At 44.4% G+C, this 20090-nt stretch overlaps 1 protein-coding gene across 2 annotated transcripts in view; it reads right to left on the bottom strand.

Annotated features, from left to right (window-relative positions):
* Positions 1 to 19336, bottom strand: part of GAB3 (GRB2 associated binding protein 3) — a 79407-nt gene extending 60071 nt beyond the window's left edge. For both annotated transcript variants that reach the window (XM_028714996.2, XM_028715001.2), the window contains exon 1: positions 18667 to 19336. In XM_028714996.2, coding sequence (XP_028570829.1) covers positions 18667 to 18738 — 72 coding nt within the window. In that variant the 5' untranslated portion in view covers positions 18739 to 19336. The remainder of the gene's footprint in view (positions 1 to 18666) is intronic.
* Between the last annotated feature and the right edge of the window lie 754 nt (positions 19337 to 20090).

The following is a 20090-nucleotide window of genomic DNA, read 5'->3' as shown; positions in this document are numbered from 1 at the left end:
GGGTCTGTTCTACCTATGACTCAGCTGGATATCACCCAATGCTCCAGTAATTATTTTGTTGGGTTTCACACACACACACAGACACAGCATCCTAAACAGGATATGAATTCAGATAAGAACAATGAAGTTCTCTTAAAAAAATTTATATACACACACACACACGGCTTTCTTGTTCTACAATTTTATTTTTGCTCTTCTAAAGTGAATGGCAATAGAGCAGGTCTTTGTTTAAAAAAAATACACCAAACCCACAATAAGATACTTGTTGTGTGCAACTAACCACAACCATCAAAAGGAAATGGGCTGCAGTTTTCAACACCTGTGGTTGGAAAACAAAATGACCAGCTGGCAATAGGAGAAAAGGGTTTTAAAAGTGAACAGATTTGGGGAGACAACCTGTAGTTGTTTTAATGGTGCTTGTAGATTTCTCTTAAAGCAGAGATTCCCCCGCAAAATTGAAAATTGCTGGGGGTCTTGACAGACCACTTAATGATTTTTGTGCCTGTTGTAGCAATTGTAATGTGCTGTGCTTGATGCCGCGTGATTTTTAAATGTATTTTGTTATTTCTTTAATTTCTTATGGAATTCAAATTGCAATACAACACAAGAAATAAATGAATCAACACAAATACAGTTAAAATCAATATGAATACTTAATAATGGATGTGCCATTTCCTGTCTTCAGCCACAGATCCAAAGACACACCAAGGGCCATGAATGAAGCTTTTAGCCTAACTTGGATGGTTTTGAAGATTAACTTGGGGGAAAGACAGCAGACTCGGCTATACAGCTGCAAATAAAATGTTTTATGTGTGTCTTAAGTACAATATACAATGTGACACTAGATAGTGATGGTGAGTCTTATGGAAAATTCAAAGCATTTTTTAAAACATTTTTCAAAAAAGCATTTTCAAAGCAGTTTTAATATGTGGCTAGATTTCAGCTGTTATAAGAAAGTGAAACAACTCATTTAGTTATATTTTTAGTAAATCTGAATGTAAGTATCTTAAATGACTCTAGCTCCTCCATCTGAGAGAAGATTAAGCAAAGGTTGAGATGCTTTTGGAGCCTCCCATAGTGTAAAGTAATTGTTGCCTACTATTATTTGGCCCTGGTCCAGGAACAGGGATCCATGCACAGAAACAAGGATTTGCACAATGATTTTTTCAAGCAGCCTGCAATTGAGGGAAGGCCCCTTGTATCTTGAATCACCGAGGGATGGGTCTCAGCTGTAGGGCACCTGCAATATGCACAGATCATTGATCAATAACAGCAGCTCTCTGACAGTGCTGATCATGTCAGGCTGAGGGAGGACTGGAGGAGGGAAGCTGAACTACTCACTTTCTGAGTGGATGATCAATATTGTCAGAGATGACAGAGCTGATCTGTAGAGTGGCACGGAACAGAATGAGAGACTTTTATGACCCGGATATGGTAAAAATCTATTTTAAATATATTGATTGAGAGCATTCCCGGGGCTGATGTCAGGGCAGGCATTGTTGGGCAGCTGTTGAGGCCCACATGGGGGAGCTCTGCAACCCCCAGATCCCCCTGGTCCTGCTCTTCTCATTTGCACCATTACTACTAGCTTACCAGTCCTCTCTGAGCATTCAAGAGCTAATACAGATTGGACAAGTGAACAGACTGCAGTGACAGGAGGTGAGCCTATGCAGGGAAATGCCTAAGCGTCCCTCAAGCCTAAGGGACCCCCAAAACTGCATCAGCCCCTGAGATCCTCCCCCACCCCACACTTTGTAACCAGCTTGCTCTTTAAATTGACAATCACAGCTGAACTGGGCAGAAACAAACTCTTGTTAGGGACATAGGTAGAGCCCTGTGGAATCAGGCCAAAGGCTCATTTGGTCCAGAATATTGATTTCCACAAGGGTGACCCAGATGCCTCTGGGAATCCTGCAAGCAGGCCTGAGTACAACAGCAATTGTCCCCACTTCTGACTCCTCCCAGCAACTGATATTCAGAGGCACATTACCTTAAACAGTGGAGGAAGAGCAAACTTATAGTGGATAGGAGCCGTCAAAAGTCTGATCCTCAATGGATTGTAATTGTCTTTCACAGCTGATGGCCATCCAGCGACAGCTAATTCCACACATCTAGCTATGTACTGCATAAAGAAATACTTGGTTTTGTCTGGACTGAACCTTTCAGTATTCAGCTTCATTAAAGGTCCAGAAGTGCTAGTGTTATGAGAAAAAGGGAGAGAGAGAGAGAAAATATCTCTAACCTCTTTCTCCACACGATGCACTACGTTCCTGCATTCCTCGTGATTCTACTTTGAGAACGTTTTACAGTATAAAGCTTCACGCTGGTATAATCACTACCGCAGTCTTCTGCTTTGAATTTTACCACATAAAAGGTTTTCACTTTGATCATCATCCAGTTTGGGTGACAATATACGTCAGGGTATATTAAAAGACTGTGGTTGTGTGTGTGGCTGTGTTGTTTCTTTCAAAAATAGGAAGTTAAGCAGGGAAAGCTACTTGTGAGTCGTTAATTTCAAAGTCTGAGGCACTCACATCTTTCAAAATGGGGATTTGACCGTTTTTTGTCCCTCACTTTTTAGCCAGCTAATAGACTGACATGATAGACAACTCACAAACACAAAATACTTGGAAATGTTTCCACCCGTTCTATCTGATTTACTAGAAAATAAAAAGCCACAAGATAGTTTAGAGATTATTATTCACTTGACTGCTTTCAGAGTGTCTGGCCTTACTGATACTTTGATCCAAGTGCTTCCCGCCCCGGGGGGGGGGGGGTGGCGGTTGCATGAGATTATATGTACATATATACACATATAAATTTATACAGTGGAAGGTAAAGTATTTACACCCTCACATAGGCCACATATGCACTATACACATAAATAACTACTTAAACTACGGTTTAAGAGCCAGGTCAGCCCCCAAGAATGCTGGGAACTGTTAAAAGTGCTGCAAGTTATTAGAAGACCCCTATTCCCCTCACAGAACTGCAATGCCTGGGGTTCTCTGGGAAGAAGAATTGATTGTTAACCATTTGGGTGACTGTGGCTCTGTGTATTGGGGAGGGGGTCTCCTAACAACTCTGAGCACCCTTAACTAACTACACCCTTCTTTAGAGAAAGCCATGACTCTTTAAAGTGGCATAATGCTTTAAATGTATAGTGTGTATGTATGCCAGGGAGATTTTTTCTCTCTCCAAATATGCTTTGTTAGACCTTCTTTCCTTCACTTACAACAAGGAGGAGAGATGGGAAGCAGTGCCCAGTCCATAACTCATCCTACCCTGAAAACGTTACCATAAAAGCAGGGAAATGACCTTTTAACTTCAAGGTTCTCCACAGCTACTCAACAAATACAAGCAGTAGTTCTCCAGGGTTTCAGACAAGAGATTTTACTAGCACACACCCACATACCCACCCACCCACCCACCCACGGTAGATGGAGCGGATTGAACCTGGGGACCTTCTGCTTGCAAAGAGGGTGCCCTGCCTCTGAGCTACAGTCTTTTTCCTTCTCAAATCCTGGGGAACTAATGCAGAGAACAAATCCAACAGAGAAATAATCGGGCAACCTGTACGTATTAACAGCATGATTTCTTTTCTGCCGCCATCTAAACAAAGAAACCATATTGATTTATTTCCCAGTAATATGCATGCCTTAATAGCCAAAACAAAGAAATGAACTAGTAAATATCAAAAGTGGGTGTATAATACACATGTCAATATACCTGCATTATACATGAAGTGCTTTCTATTTTCAAAATAATTTTACTTTCAGATAAGAGATTTAAATCCTTGTAACAATAACAATAAGCATACTGCAGGACCAAAGGATAGCTCCAGCAATATTATTCAACATTTGTTTATTATCCATGAATGAAATAGTAACTTTATATGAAAGCATCTTTAAAACTACAGTTGCTAAATATGCTGCTCCTAAAATCTAAGGTTTCATGATCAGACCTGAGGAAAAAGAGGACAGGAATGTCTTAATTTCATCCAAGATTTTTCTAGTTCAGTCTTCAGGTTTCTATATTCTGTATGTCAGGTATGAGGAACATCCTAAAGCCCAAGAGCAAGATTTGGACATGGTCAACCTTCCAGAGGAAAGTAGTCGGGGCCGATAAAAACCCCAAAGACTGCATAAGTAGGGGGAAAACGGGGGAAACCTGGAGGGGGCAAAACAGCTCAACAATGATTTAGCATTCTGGCTGACTGTTGCAAGACAAAAACAATGAGAGGAATACTGTAATGGTAACTTGTAATGGGGCATAGATGGCTGGCATCCTAAACAACAGCACTCCAATTGTCATGACAAAGGTCCAAATGCCCAAACAAGAATTTAATGTTTTAATCCAAGCATCTAACTAAAACTTAAGACTATGTTTTGAGGGAAGGATAAACAGCATGAATAGAAACCAAAACTACTTACTTTGGAGACTTCTGTTTTGATCTATGAACAAGCATCTCTAAAAAAATAAATGTGTAATGTGCTTTACAATCCTCACCTCACCTTTCCTCCCTAAGTAGGTACCTCTTGCAAATGCTGTTTTGATTGGCACCATTCTATAGAAAGGCATCAAGGGTATGGGTTGAGGTAAGATCTGAACTCACAGCCGAAGACCCAGTTTACATGCATAGCTACTGCATAAAGGAAACAGATGGGAATAAACAGCCCCATCACAATGTGGGGTTCAGAAAGTCTCTGTGAGTTAGATAGGGTGGCCATGGGCCCTGCTTTACAGAGGACAGTTCTCTATGTGAAGAGGTCCTCTTGTGTGAAGACCTGTATAGTCTAAAGTTAAAAGAACTGTAACAAGGGAGAGCAGGAGTCTTGAAACTAGCAATGCACAGTATCTGGATAGCAGATGGAGTAGGCAAACAGATCCCCTTGTCATAATCTTTCCTACTCTGGTATTGTATTTCAGTTCAAACTGCAGTAACTATTTCTAAATTTGCATATGTACATACAAATTTTATGCAAAATTGTACTCTTTGTTTTAGGTGGTGGGGGCACATTTTCTCTTATTTTGGAAATACACAATTGGCCATCCTGGAGCTGGATCCAGACTAAACCGGTTTCAGGTGGTTCCCGCTGAAATCATTGAAACAAGCTCTTCATGACTTAAGTCATGAAATCAATGGGACTTAAATCATGACTAACTTGTCCCATGGTACCCAAATTCAACTAACTTAGATCAAGCCCAGTATTTAGTCATTATTCCCATTTGTGTGACAAGAGTTTCCAGAAAACCCAGCAAGGATGCTGAAAGGTGCCATCAAACTGTATGCACGGTTGTTTGTTGTTTTAATTCACCTATTGCTCTATCCTCAAGTTTTGATTCCTGAAAAGGAAAGGGGGGGAAAGAATGGAACCAGAGCATTGCGATGACACAACAGTTCTCCTCTGAAAAGTTAAGCAACTGGGCTTGAATAACTCCATCATTAACCGACAGGTCAGTGAACATACTTTGGAAGAAATTCCCTAAATTTCATCTCTGGTATTTGCTGACTAATTAGTGGAGGGCTCAATCATATGTTCTCAGAAGCTGAAAGTACAATGCCTCAATCAGCATTCTTACCCTCTGGACCAAAAAAACAAAACAAAACCCAACAACAACCCCTTTCCCGTTCAAGATACACCAGTTCACTTGCTGCTTTTCAAAGCAGCATTTTTATTTTAAAATAATCATGTATTATTTTCCACTATTATACTAATGCAGCTGAAGCTGCATCACCCATGCACAACAGGAAGGTATCAGTAGGCCTGAGGAAACCCTGGATTTGTACAAATCCCCTCCAAGTAGAACTGACAGTATCTTCTCAGCTTTCAGGGTGCCATCAAACTGCAGGGGGAAAAGTATATGCAAGGACACTGCCCCAAATTTTGCCCCACAATATTCCAGGATAATAGGTTTGCAAACAGATTTATTTTCTGGAAACAATTAACACAGAAATCAGTATTAAGTTTCCTTTAGATTCTGCAAGTTTTTTTTCATAAGCGTTTTTTTATATCATGTGAAAGGTCACATAAAATAAAATAAAAATATCAGGAGAGTAAACGTCAGGAAAGCAGAAGAGAGTGCTTTCTGAATGCAGTCCTGGCCTAGGTACGTTCAGAAGCTGATACACAGCCATGCAACTCAGGATGCTGTCTTGGTGCAGTCCTACTAACTTTGGAGCTCTGAGATAAGTAAACAAAAAGCAGGATGTCATTAGTTCATATTCCTTTAGTCTGTCAAATACCTTATCTGGTTGTCTCATTCATCTTGGAGATTTAGGATGCAACTAAATGCAAAAAGGGGGGGATTCATAACCAGAAGCAAAGAAAACCACAACTCCCTGCTGGTTCACTTTTATCTATTTACAGCTCGGAATTCATAATAAATGAATTTCAAAGAAGTTGGATGTGGAAGTGGCCAATTATTTGGAGGGAGGTGTTGTGCAGAACGTGTGGTGTGATAACCTAGTTCTCTCAAAGAAGAAAGAGAAATAGCAGCTGTTCCCTTAAGTGCCTTTGTAAGTCAAGGGTAAAATTAATCCCCTTCAAAGCAAGACAGATTTGTCCTGGATCCTCTTTCAGTTCAAAATGGTGAAGAGTGTGTGCTGGTTTTGCTAAACTCAAAAACTGTTCTGAGTCATGCCATTTAAAGGAAATACAAAATATTTATACATCGCTTGGTTGTTCCAATGTAAAGCGGTTTATAAATTCTTAAATAGATAAATAAAAGCTATCCCTTACAACCTTGCTACACCAGGGAAGTGGAACCTGTGGCCCTCCACGTGTTGTTGGACTCCTGGCCAATGCTCAAGGACAATGGGAGTTGCTGACCAACATCTAGAGGGCCACATGTTCTCCATCTCCATGCCTCACTATAGCTTTAAACTGATTTAATCATCATCACCTGTCTTCTAGAGATCCTTGGGAATAGTCACCTCCACCACCACCTGGATGAGAGGCAGCTCTAAGTCCTAGAAGGAACTATCAAAGGACCCTGGAGATGTCCCAAGCTCTTAGGAGCTTTTCTGATGATGAAGTAGGGTTATTTATCAGATTTGTCAGCAGATTTTGTGACTGTGGGAAAAAGAGGTTGCAACCCCATGAACTGCCGATTAGCATTTACCATTGCTGTCATCCTGGTAACAGATCTTCAGAATTGTAAACTCCTCCATCTGTAAACTCTAGAATTTGCAACAGTTTCTTTCAAATGCCCAAACAGCTGCCTTATGAGCAGCGTAGAGTCCACAGTTTACACTAATTGTGATTCTAGACTGGGTTTGTTTATAACCTCATCTAATCCAGAGGAGTTTATGTAAGACATGAGCAATGAAATATGGGTCATTCACACAATTTATATTGTTTGCCACATATAGAGTTTACTTTAGGAATCACAAGATATGAAAGGCAATTTCCTTACAGCAGAGATTCTCAAGGCGCTTTTTATAAGCAAAGGACTGTACAGTTTTCCTCATTAACAATCTTGTGTGGTCAGTTATTTCCACCCTATTTCTACAGATGGGAAGCTGGAGTTTCAGCATGTCAGGATTTGAACCCAGTTTCATCAGAACAACTAAACAACAGAGCATTTCCAGGGCTTCCTGAGAAGGGATGAGGCTAGAGGCGATTCCTCACTCCACACTTAATCCTAACCTTAGCTGTGTAATATAACAAGTGCTAGTCTGCTTTTTACAAATCACTTTACAAGATCTGAAGTTCCCAAGCAGAAGGTGCCTAATAGTAGGTGGACCGCAATAACTATTTAAAGTGGCATTACACTCTTCCATCAGTTTCATTTTGGCAGCCCATCAACAGTTTTCCTTTTAATATTTGATAGCATTATTAGACTGATTATTAATACGCCAACATGCACTCCCTTTGTTTCAGCTTCTATGTATAGTGGCTGTAGCAACTATAGTCCTTCCTAAGGTGTCAGATATACAAAGCCAGTAGCCACCACCCCCCCCCCCAACAGGGACCACTAATCTGGTATTCCTGAAAGCAGAAAACATATTGTGAAAGATTAAACAGGGGCTTCAGGTCTGTTGCAGCACCACCCAAATTAATTGTCCAAGGGAAATGACTTTGCTGAACATTTTTGCACTCAAGATGCCAAGAACAGCAATGTTCTTTACACAAATATTTTTCCCATTAAAAAAAGAAAGAAATGTCATCTCAGATGAATAAACACTACAGAACCGTCTTGAGATGTAAAATAACTAAAGGTAGCATCTGGGTCATTCAACCCAACTAACTCTCCAACTAGACTGGGCCAGCACGTAGCCAAAAGGAGAGCCTAATCCACAGTTCCTCTCATCCGAAGGGCTGAACGAGACATTATGTTGGAAAATGCATGGTTCCAACCCTGCAGATACAGAGATGATGGGGAATGTGCAGGTGCAGGTATGTTTTCCCTTCTTGGTGCTAATTTTCCCCTGTAAGTGACCCAACATCCATTTTCCCTCAAGAGGCTCATTTTCAATTATGTGTATTTGTTTAAAAACTCCTGATTTTATTTTATATTTATACATATATATATATATTGTATGACTGCTTGTTTTTAAAGTTTGATCTCATCAGTATTTTCCTGCATGTAAATATGCGCAAAGTGCGAAGAGTTTTTTCTGGGTAAACAATATTTAAAATAATTTTGATTTAAACCAGTTTCTTTTGGTTTTAACTGCCTGGGTTTCATTTGAAAGGAACAAATTGTGCAAAGGAGAAGGGTTAAGCACATTTACACACACTCCTTCTGCCCCAGCACTAGCATCACAAAGAAAGTGTGGTTCTCCCATAACATCTAAGCTTCAGCATTAGGATGAAGGATATTTCACCAACCCTGTAAAACTTGATCCAGCCACCCCTTATCTCTGCTGCCCGCCACTGTTGTTGTTCCTCATTCAAAAGGAGGCTTGTATGCACACTTAGGGACATGGGTGGCGCTGTGGGTAAAAGCCTCAGTGCCTAGGGCTTGCCGATCGAAAGGTCGGCGGTTCGAATCCCCGCGGCGGGGTGCGCTCCCGCTGCTCGGTCCCAGCGCCTGCCAACCTAGCAGTTCGAAAGCACCCCCGGGTGCAAGTAGATAAATAGGGACCGCTTACCAGCGGGAAGGTAAACGGCGTTCCGTGTGCTGCGCTGGCTCACCAGGTGCAGCTTTGTCACGCTGGCCACATGACCCGGAAGTGTCTCCGGACAGCGCTGGCCCCCGGCCTCTTGAGTGAGATGGGCGCACAACCCCAGAGTCTGTCAAGACTGGCCCGTATGGGCAGGGGTACCTTTACCTTTTATGCACACTTAGCCCCTGTGCAAACAGTAATGCAGCCTTGTGAATAAGTACATAAGAGTTACTAGGCTGGAAATAAATATTACTAGCAGAGGAAGGAGAGCACCATCCTTCTTCCAGCAGCCCAATGTATTACTATGCTGGATCTCAAGGAAGAGGGGGCTTCCCTCTGTCAGCCAGTAGAGGCTGATCTGTTAGGGTACTTGGGGCAGGGCACTGCCCCACCAACCGCAGTCTGCCCTGAGCCTTCCTACCTGGCCTGATTTCTTACTTACAACCAGTCCAGGCAGGTAACATTGCTTATCAGTTTCCTCCTCGGTCTCAGTGGTGCCCCTTGCATAACTCAGCAGAGAAGAGAATGGAGACAAACCAGAATTAGTTTGCTCTGCATCTCACTAGAACCAGAACCACCTACTGTTTGGGCTCTCTGCGGGTCCCAAAAGGCTTCGTCAACCCTCTTAATTTCTAAGATGGGTGTAGAGGAGGGGCAGAGCCCCCCCATCCCTCTTTCACCAGACCATCCACTCTCCTGCATGGAATTCCTTATTGCCAATGCCTACCAAGTAAGAGCTTAAATACGGGGAGCTGCGGTAATACTTTTAACTAAGCAAGAAAACTGATAAGGGAATCAATAAAACTGACAAAGCTTTTCCCAAACAGCTTATCAGTTTCATTGGAGAACAGAGGCAGACTAGTGAGGGAAACGGTAGCGTAGAGACAGTCAATATGGTGCCTGAATGTTGCTGTACTATAGCTCCCACTGGCTGGGGCTGAGGGGAGTTTCAAGCTGTTAATGGAAAGCATCTGCTTTCCATACAGAAGGTCCCAGGTTCAATCACTGGCATTTCCAGGCCGGGCTAGGAGAGACTCCGACTGAAATCCAATCAGTGTAGACAATGCTGAGGGAGATGGACCAATGGCCGGCCCACACGTGAGGCAGCTTCTATAGTCCCTTTGTATGTTCCTAATTAGGAGGAGAAAACGTCTTCTCCTATACTAGCTGAAAGGGGAGACAAGACATTTAAAGCAAATGAAGAGTTAAGTTGTGAATGTGGCGATACACATGAACTGAGACAGCAGAAGATTCCTCAAGGTGATTTCAGGCCTGATTTCCCTAAATGCTCATGGTGCTCCAGCCTCCTCATGAAGAGCACAAGCCGGTGCAGGTTTTGAGGGTGTTTTCCTGACCTCCTTGTTTACTTTTAGGACTAGATGTTCTCTAGCGGCCAGTTAGAAATGAGAACCGATTAGCACATTACAGAAGCACAGAAAGCAGAAGAGGATCAAGTGACCTGAACTTCTGCTTTTGCAACTGCTGCTGTAACCTATACAGCGGACTCCAGTGGATTCAAATATGCATGTTGGCACACAGAACAGTCCTCCTATGCTACTCTCAGTACCACCTCAGAATCATGTGGGGACAGCTTGTCAAAAAGTTCCCTGATTTCATTTTCCCCCCATGCATACAAAAGTGTGACCTGATAGTTTTCTATGAGCATGGGAATTTTAACATGTTTGGTTATAATCAGGGAGATTTTAATGGGAGTGCTTTCAAACTGGCAACCTCCCATTTGCATTCTGGGATGAGAGAGTTGCATGGACGACAGCAGCACTTCAGATCGCAGGTATTCCTATACGGAGAAGCAGATTCATTCAACCATCTTTTACAAAGAAAAGTCTGCCCTGCCACCAATTCATTATTGTTGTCTCCCAGTGAATGCTGTTATATCTGAAGGTGTGACAGGAGCCTGTCATCAAGACAGTACAGAGAGATGCCAGCTACTCTGTTGTATGTTTACAAGCACAAGCCCCCAGAATTAGAGAAACTCCCTGAGAGATACACAATGGACAAGTAAGAATATGTTGCTTTTGTGGAGAACAAACAAGCAACATTGACTGTTTAAAAGTTTCATTTATTTTCTTTCACTAGAGAATCACTGCTCAATGAAACTGACAAGGTAGTAGACAAATCTTGTCCAGTTTCATGAGTGCCATGCCAATTTGTTTTATAACTGAAGTATTGTTGTGTCGCCGTGTGCTTAATGTGTATACATGCCTTTTTGAAGGGGTGGGGGAAGTCTTGTAACTGTAAGACTGGAAAGTCCTGAATGGAGTAGATAAGACTTCACTCACCCCAGAACTGAAAAACTAGTATGGGCCAATTCCTTCAGTCAAGCAAAAGATAAATTCATGTCTGGGACATCCTTTTAAGCATAAACAATTTTGCATGACTTAAAAAGTATTTTACAAGTTTTCACAAACTCTCAAAAGAGCTCCATGAATGAAGTGAAAAGATCACAACTTTCACAATAAAACCTCTTCGTAGACTTCCATTTTGTACTTGGGAATTGCTATAAAACTGTATGATTTATGAATGGCATATATTGCTGGGAGGGGGAAATATTTTCGGGTCAGGGCCTAATACTTACCCTTCATATAGCCGCGATTTGGTACAAGTGTGTCCAGTTAATAAATTATGCTACTCTTGTGTACCAAGTACCAAAGAAATGCGTCCTACACATAAATAATATGTATGTTAACTGCCCTGGGAAGAACGGCGGGTTACAAATCCATTGAAAGAAATAAACAACAACATACATGTAAAGAATCTGATAGTATTATTGCAGCGAGGAATTGATCCTTAGATACCCCATATATGAATCAGTAATACCCCACATTGAAACCAAAATTCATAGATTTCTCTCAAGTGTTTTCTATTTTTCTAATAACTAGAGTTCAGCTCGCTTAAGTTCAGTTCCAAGAAAAGCAGGGGAAAGAACTGTTTCATCATCAACGTAAATAACATTAACAGGCTTATTTATATACTGTATTTTTCCGTCTATAAGACGCTCCCATGTATAAGACGCTCCCTATTTGGGGGGATTCAGATTTAAGAAAATGGGGGGAGATGTATCAGTGTATAAGGTAAAGGTAAAGGTACCCCTGCCCGTACGGGCCAGTCTTGACAGACTCTAGGGTTGTGCTCCCATCTCACTCAAGAGGCCGGGGCCAGCGCTGTCCGGAGACACTTCCGGGTCACATGGCCAGCGTGACAAAGCTGCATCTGGCGAGCCAGCGCAGCACACGGAAACGCCGTTTACCTTCCCGCCAGTAAGCGGTCCCTATTTATCTACTTGCACCTGGGGGTGCTTTCGAACTGCTAGGTTGGCAGGCGCTGGGACCGAGCAACGGGAGCGCACCCCGCCGCGGGGATTCGAACCGCCGACCTTTCGATCGGCAAGCCCTAGGCGCTGAGGCTTTTACCCACAGCGCCACCCGCGTCCCATCAGTGTATAAGACACCCCCTAATTTTTTACATCATTTTTAAGGAAAAAACCTAGTCTTATACATGGAAAAATACAGTAAGGGGGATCTCCAACATATTACAATATAGTCTCACCTCTTAACAGGGATGTGCGCTCCTGTTCATGCCACCATGCCTTCCTCCAGGTCTCTATACAGCTGTAGAGAAGCAGTGTGAAACTTGAAGCTCTCCAGATGTTGTTGGACTACAACAACCATCAGCCCTGCCAGGCTGAAGGGAATTGGAGTCAAACAACATCTAGAAGGGCACAGGTCCACACTCCTGTTGGTAGCGGCTCAATTCATTCTCCCCCGCATACACCTCTCCAATTTCCTGTTTTTTGTTTTTGTTTCCAACCAGCGCTCAACATCTCATAGCTCCTGAAAACTATGTATTGTATATACTCATGTATAAGCCGACTTTTTCACCACATTTTTAATGCTGAAAAAGCCCCCCTCGGCTTATGCTCGAGTGAGGGTCCCACCCGAGCGCATTTCCAGCGGCGGAGGCTGTTGCCGGCGGCCGAGGAGGAACGAGCAGCCCGAAAGCAGCCTTTTCGGGCTGCTCCTTCCTCCTCCGCCGCCTTTGCCGCTGTCAAAAGAGCAGGAACAAGCAGCCTGAAAACAGCCCTTTTGGGCTGCTCCTTCCTCCTCCTCCTCCACCTCTGCCACTGTCAGCGGCGGAGGAACAAGCAGCCCGAAGCAGCCCTTTCTGCTGGGGGGAGAGAGAACCCCTCTGTGCCATGTGCGCACACGCGCACGCACACACGTACTCTGGCCCACCAGGAGGTTTGTGGTGTGGTGAACCGGCTTATACTCGTGTCAATAAGTTTTCCCAGTTTTTTGTGGTAAAATTAGGTGCCTCGGCTTATATTCAGGTTGGCTTCTACACGAGTATATACGGTACATATTACTTGTTTGGAGGCTTTGTTTGGCCTCCTTTTAATTATTTTCTTTTGTATTGTATTCATGCATACCTTGAGATTCACTGGCATACTGTTTGTCAACAGCCCCGTTTTGGCTCTAATCCTGTCTGCACAGAAACACTGAGCAAGTTCACTATTAGGAGGAGTGACATTACTTTACCTAAGTGTTCAAACCCCTTCACATTCATTATCAGCAAAACCTGCAATACCATTAACATATTAATAGCACAGAAGTGAACCAGCCTGTACCGAGCTCAACTGTCTTACTAGTAATTTTGCATCCAAAAGATATGTGTGAATCATCATTTCAGTCATCACCACAACTCACATCAGCACTGGGACACTCCAGCTACACTGGCCTGCTGGACTAGGATCTGTTTTATCAAGAGTTACACGTGAGCAATCCTATGTGTGCATCCTTCATTTTCCAAGCTAGCTGTCTTTGTGCAAAGATTCTTAGAAACGAATTGCTACAACCATCAGCCTGCTTGGATGTGCAGTGACTGAAAATAAGAACCTAAGTAAAGGCCTGATGGATCAGACCGATGGCCTTTCTAGCCCAGCATCCTGATCTCACAGTGGCCAAACAGATATCCATGGGAAACGCACAAGCAGGACCTGGGCACAAGATCACTCTCCCCTCCTCTGGTTTGCAGCAACTAGTATTCAGAAACACTGGTGTCTCCTGTCTTGGAGGCAGTGCATAGCCATCATGGCTGGTAGTTGTTGACAACCTTAACCTCAGTGAAATAATAAATGTTCTAGCACCAAAATTCTTGTTTGCATAGATGTTGTATCCAGCTTAGTCTGAGAAGGCCCACTTGAAATTAAAGGGACATGACAAACCTAGCCCCATTAATTTCAGTGGGTCTACTCCAAGTTGTACTTAGCTGGATATAACCGTGGATGTGAACCTAAATTCTGCTTCTGTTTGTAACTTGCACACTAGAAGTACTGTCCAAGGCAGTGACTTCACTTTCGCTACAGAGTAATAATTTAGTAATCCTCTTATCTCAGAAACATTTCTGCTTTCACGGAAGCCACTGAGAATGTCCTCCAATGACTGTTGCTTGAAGGTAGCCACAAGTGCATATACATCAGCACATAAAACATATGCCCCTTTTTACATTCTAAAGTGAGCTGGGAGAAATGCTGCTCGAGTCAAATGTATTCCACAAGTATAAGCTCAAAGTCATAGGAATGAGATGAAATATATGGAGTAATAGGTATCAAAATAGCCAACCAATCACTTATAGAGGATACGCATGGTGTAGTGGTTTGTGTGGTGGACTAGGACCTGAGAGGCCAAATCCCTACTTGGCTATGAAGCTCACTGGGTGACCTTTGACCAGTCACCCCTCTCCACCTAACCTACCTCACAGGGCTATTGCAGGGATTAAATGAGGAGGGGGAGAACCATGTGTGCCACCTTGAGGTCCTTGGTGGAAAATGTGAGATACAAATGCAATGAAAAATGCGTAAGAAATAAATACACAATTACTAGACTAGCTTTTGTTTGCCCTAGAGAAATCTAACTAAAGACCATTGGAAAATAATACCACCAAAGAGCCTTGAATTTAGGTAGCTTGCCTGGTCACCATAAATGACAAGGAATTTCATACAGGTTGTCAGAAGAGGGATTGCACCATCCTTTCCCTACCATCCTGTGGCTCCTGTGTTGGCTGTAGAGTAAGAGGCTCCCCCACTTCCATGACCGAAGGAGAAATGCAGAACACTGGCAGATGAAGGATGGATTGTTCTGCCACTCCTCCACTAGCCTGCATGATACAAGGTTTTTTTAAAAAAATAAAAAACTGGTCTGCTAAGAGGCTAGTACTGTGTGTTTCCACGCTGGCTGAGGAGGAATCAGATCCCCCTCTTTAAAGACTAGCCTCTTAACCAGTAGGGGCTGGTGCCCATAAGGAATGGTAGGGGAGAAGGCAGAGAGGTCAATAGTAGGTGATGCCAGAACCAATAACAGGCAGAGTCAATTGTGTTGGTGCTGAGCTTTAAAGCCTCAGGCCTGAAGTCTCCACCTGCATCGTTCTGCCCAGACACTAGACACTGAGGTCCAGCTCTGAGGGCCTCCTGGCAGTTCTCTCACTGCGAGAAGTGAGAATGCCTTTTGAGCACCTGAAATGTTCCCAAAGTGCAGCCAAACTTTCAAAGCTTAGACCCACCTGCAAAAACAGTGATTTATAAAGTGTTTGTCTGAAGAGAAGGCAAGATCCCCTTCGCCACTGCCCTAAGTTTGTAAGATAATTGCAACCCACCGACCTCAACAAATCCTTAGAAATTCCCTTCCCTTTTTTGGAGGCATCTTCACTTTCCCTCCCCCCCCCACCTAAAAAAAAAAGGTTCTGGGGAAATGGCATGCATATCCCCCTGAACCACACAAAAGGGACAGATTAATTATGCGTTCCCCAATGTAGTATAAACACTGACAACTGGGAAACGCTGGCCTGCGAGCGCTCCAGTTGGATAACAGCCTTTATCAAAGGTGTCATGGGCTTTGAAGACACTCAAACTCAGGACGCAAGGGAGAAACGTGCTAAGAGGAAGGCACGCTTGGCAAATCCATACCGTGATCAACTACCGCCCAGAATCCAATGTCCCCACTGTGGAAGGACGTGTGGATCCAGAATTGTCCTCCACAGTCACTTACGGACTCATTGTTAAAACCGTGTTTATGGAAGGCAATCTTACTCGGCTACGAGTGATCGCCAAAGAAGAAGCAGCAGCTCTGCAGATGTTTCAGGCAACTCCCATCAGCTTGATGAATCAGTTCAACATGCTCCTACAGTCTGTTTAGGGACACATGAATTGAATACACAAAGGGTAAGATTGTGTGATAAGGCAACAAACCTGCTGTGCTTTTGATGCAGCTTGTGTGGTGTGGTGCAGAAGATAGATCTGGATGTACAGGCAGTGAGGCCCATATTCATACCATACATTTTAAGTACATTTAAAAACGCATTTCAAGCACATGGCTTCCTTCAAAGAACCGTGAGAACTATGGTTCCTTAAGGGTGCTGGGAACTGTTGCTCTGTGAAGAGTAAACTGCAGTTCCTTAGGATTCCCTGAGGGAAATCCTAAGGGTGCTTTAAATGTATGGTGTACAGTAGCTGCAACCAGTGGAACCTAACTGCAAACTTACATAGGCGTGCAAGTGACCCAGACTGTTCCGCTCTCAAGAGCTACTAACAACAGCAGCTAGGAAATTTATATGTATTATAGGTATGCTTATCTCTATCTATATAGATCTGTATGATGCTGTATAAGAGCTGTCTGTGCTTTTCATATCCCAAAAGAGGCCCACAGATGTCAATGTCAGCAATGAAATAAAATCCAAAGATACTACAAATTTGCTATTTATATGCAGTACCCAGGAGACTAGCTGCAATGGTTATTTAAAGTTATGGGAGGGGGGAAGGGAATTTAGCAGAGTAAAAGCAAGAAAAAGAATAGAGACCAATGGATGTGGGGGGGAAAGGATGCTTAGAAAGAAAGAAACCTTTTAAGAGTCCACCCATGCAATGATTTTTGCTTTCATTTTCCAGGTTTGGGCAGAGGGAGGGGAGAGCTGATGCCTTTGAAGGGCAAGGAGGACCAGAAGTTTAGGAAAGCATAAGGAAATAGAGAAGAAGTGATGCCAGCCTGCCAGAACTGCATTAAGAGGTGGCATCTCTCCCTCCTCGGGAGGCATGGGGCGCTTAAGTGCATTCATTCCCGATCAGTCAACAAACCGGACAGCAACAAAGGGGACGCACAGGATCAGGAAATGTGTTTTGCTGGTTGCATTCCGGAGTCACTGTGCCTCCAGTCCCAAGTCTGCTAAGTACTCTCGCCGGGCACTTGCAGGGCACTGTATAAACTAAGAAGGAAAAGAAGCCGTGCGGGTGTGAGGGATCTCTCCGCCCAGCAGATTTATAGCGTCAATGAAGACAGACCGGACTAACCGGGAGGAGGAGGAGGGTGGCGGCAGGGCTGAGACGAAGGGAAAGCGAGACCGGCTGGGCTGGGTAGTTAAGGGAGAGGATTCTAAGCGGCCGAGGCTGCGAGGTGAGTCCACGGACCACCAGAACGGTTGCAGCTGTTTTAGGCAGGCCAACACACAAACATTTGAAAATTGATGATGTTATTTAACTGTTACGGCGTTCTTTCAAATCCTGAGCTGAGAGCTTGCAATGGGCTTTTAAAAACAACGCACACTGTCAGAGGGGGCCCCCGCGAGAGCAAGTTTCTGGGTGGGTTGCAAAATAACGGTTCCTTGCAACACACGGAGTTGGTCCTGAGCCCCGGAACCTTCTGAACTTTCTAGCCGAAGCAGGCAACTCCTTCATCCTTCTCTCCGCCGCCTCCACCCTGCCCTCGTAACACCAACTACGAAAGACACTAAGGGTTCATGCAAATGAATTCGGTCCAGCTGCGATCAGGATCTGATCACACACACACACGAAGCAGCTGCAAGACTGCCGCATCTTCTTGGGATGCAACTATGTGTGCGTGTCCCCCAATAGGGAGAGCAAGAAGTTATTTGCAAGTCACCCAAAGTCAAACAAGATGCATCTGAATGTCGGTTGCAAAACAGGCACACACATTAACTGAAACAGAAAATGTGGTTTGTTAGGTTTTTGGGGTTTGAAAACAAACTACAGGTTGCATAACCACCATCACCCAAGCACTGAAGGGGGTGGGGGCCGACAGTTGTATTTGTATCATACACACAGAAACACACACACACGTCTACGAATAGCACCATCAGCCTATGCAACGCAATGCCGATGGGAGCCTAAACGAGAACCCGGCTTCGCCGATGCGCATTTCGGCGTTGTCACTTGAAGGCTGCAATCCTAACCCTAACTCACCTTGGCAGCAAGCCCCGCTCAATTCAAGCAGGGCTTAGCAGACACAGCTTTAGGATCGGGCTGCCCCCCCCCCCCCGCAGTCGTAGGAGTTTACACCCCGCACCAGCTCGCCGCAGTTGGAAAGCGAGCAGGCAGGAGTTGCACGGCAAAGGAACGATGAGCCCACCCTAGCTTTCCGCTGTTAAAGCAAAAGAGAAAACCTTGCAAGGAAAGGAGCAGCAGGGGACGCGCGGGCGGGCGTGCAGAAACAGGGCTTATTTTCATTATTATTGTTATTGTTACTCACGTATCTCTTGAGCTTCTTCTCAGGGGGCGATTTGATGAGCCAGCCCGTGCACACGACGTGCCCTGCGCTCATCTTCTTCGCCCCCCGCCGTCCCGCCGGGGGGAGCCCAGGAGGCTTGGTGCGATGCGCGGAGCAACGAGGGTGGTGGCGGCGGCGGCGGCGGCGACGGGAGGCTGCAGAGGAATGCCGAGGAAGCTGGTGCAGCCGGGCAAGTTGTGTGTGTGTGTATGAGAGAGAGGGGGCGAGAGAGCGTGTATATGTGGAGGTGGAGGAGTTGGGGGCGACGAGATCAACGCAGTCGGCTTCCTTCCACCGGGTCCTCCCCGACGCAGCCGCTTGCTCAGCCCAAGGAGGAAGTCATGACATTGATCAGTGACACACACACACACACACACACACACACACACACACACACACAGGCGGATCCCGACACAATGAGGGCCGTCGAGGAGGCACGTGATGCCGGGGCCGGGCTGAGCCCCATCAACAAAAACAAGCACGTGCAAAAAAGGGGGGGCAAGAGGCCGCTACAAACCCCCACCCCGCCTTCGCTCCCTCTCTCTGGCTCTCCGCCGCAATGCACTGCCTGGCTTTTCCGTGCAAACTGACAAGTCCAGCCAGTGGAGCCGCTTTGCAGGCTCTTAATTTTCTTTCTTTATCGCTCCCTCTCTGTCACTCCAGAGAAGGGTCTGCCTGCCTGATTCCCCCAAGCTTCTGCTTTGCTCGGATAAATTTGGAGCGCACGTGCGGGCAGGCAGTTGCAGCAGCGTGGAAAGGGTCTACTTTGTGCCCCTCCTCCCCACCACCCACTTCTGTTTCTAGAACCCCGGGGTCCGCCAACCGCGTCAGGCTGCAAAAGAAGATAGTGCTTCGCATAAGAAAGAATCCGGAGCCAGGGGATTTGCCTTTTGAACACCAGAGCAGAAGGCGGCTTACTGTCCTTCCACTACACAGGAAAGTAAAATAAATCAGTTTTCAAAAGCTATATCAATTTATCCCCAAAGAAGATGCCAAATTATCCCAACCACAGCTTTTCTTCATTGTAATATTATAATTTAGGGTTGAGTGGGTGGGCTAGAATTTTGTTAAACAGCTGAGAGTGAGAAATCCTTGCCGGCTCACTGCAAATCATTTCATAAAATCTTAAAATTCTAGAGTTCGAAGGACCCTTAAGAGTCATCTAGTCCACTGCAGGAATCTCAACTAAAGCCTCTATAGCAGATGGCCATCCAATCTCTGCATAAAAACCTCCAATCAAGGAGAGTGTACTGGTTGTTTAACAAAATTTCTGTGCCACTTTATCTGTCCCCACTGCCAACTTAAAGAACAAACTCTAAGCCTTTTACATAAAATACGCATCAAATGCTAATTTATTTTTTCACAAATTTAATAAAATAGATACATAAAATACCAATAAAATCAAT

Source organism: Podarcis muralis, chromosome Z (genome assembly GCF_964188315.1).
Source record: "Podarcis muralis chromosome Z, rPodMur119.hap1.1, whole genome shotgun sequence".
Classification (NCBI taxonomy): Eukaryota; Metazoa; Chordata; class Lepidosauria; order Squamata; family Lacertidae; genus Podarcis; species Podarcis muralis.
The sequence above is the reverse complement of the archived record's forward strand: the minus strand, read 5'-3'. Positions and strand labels throughout refer to the sequence as shown.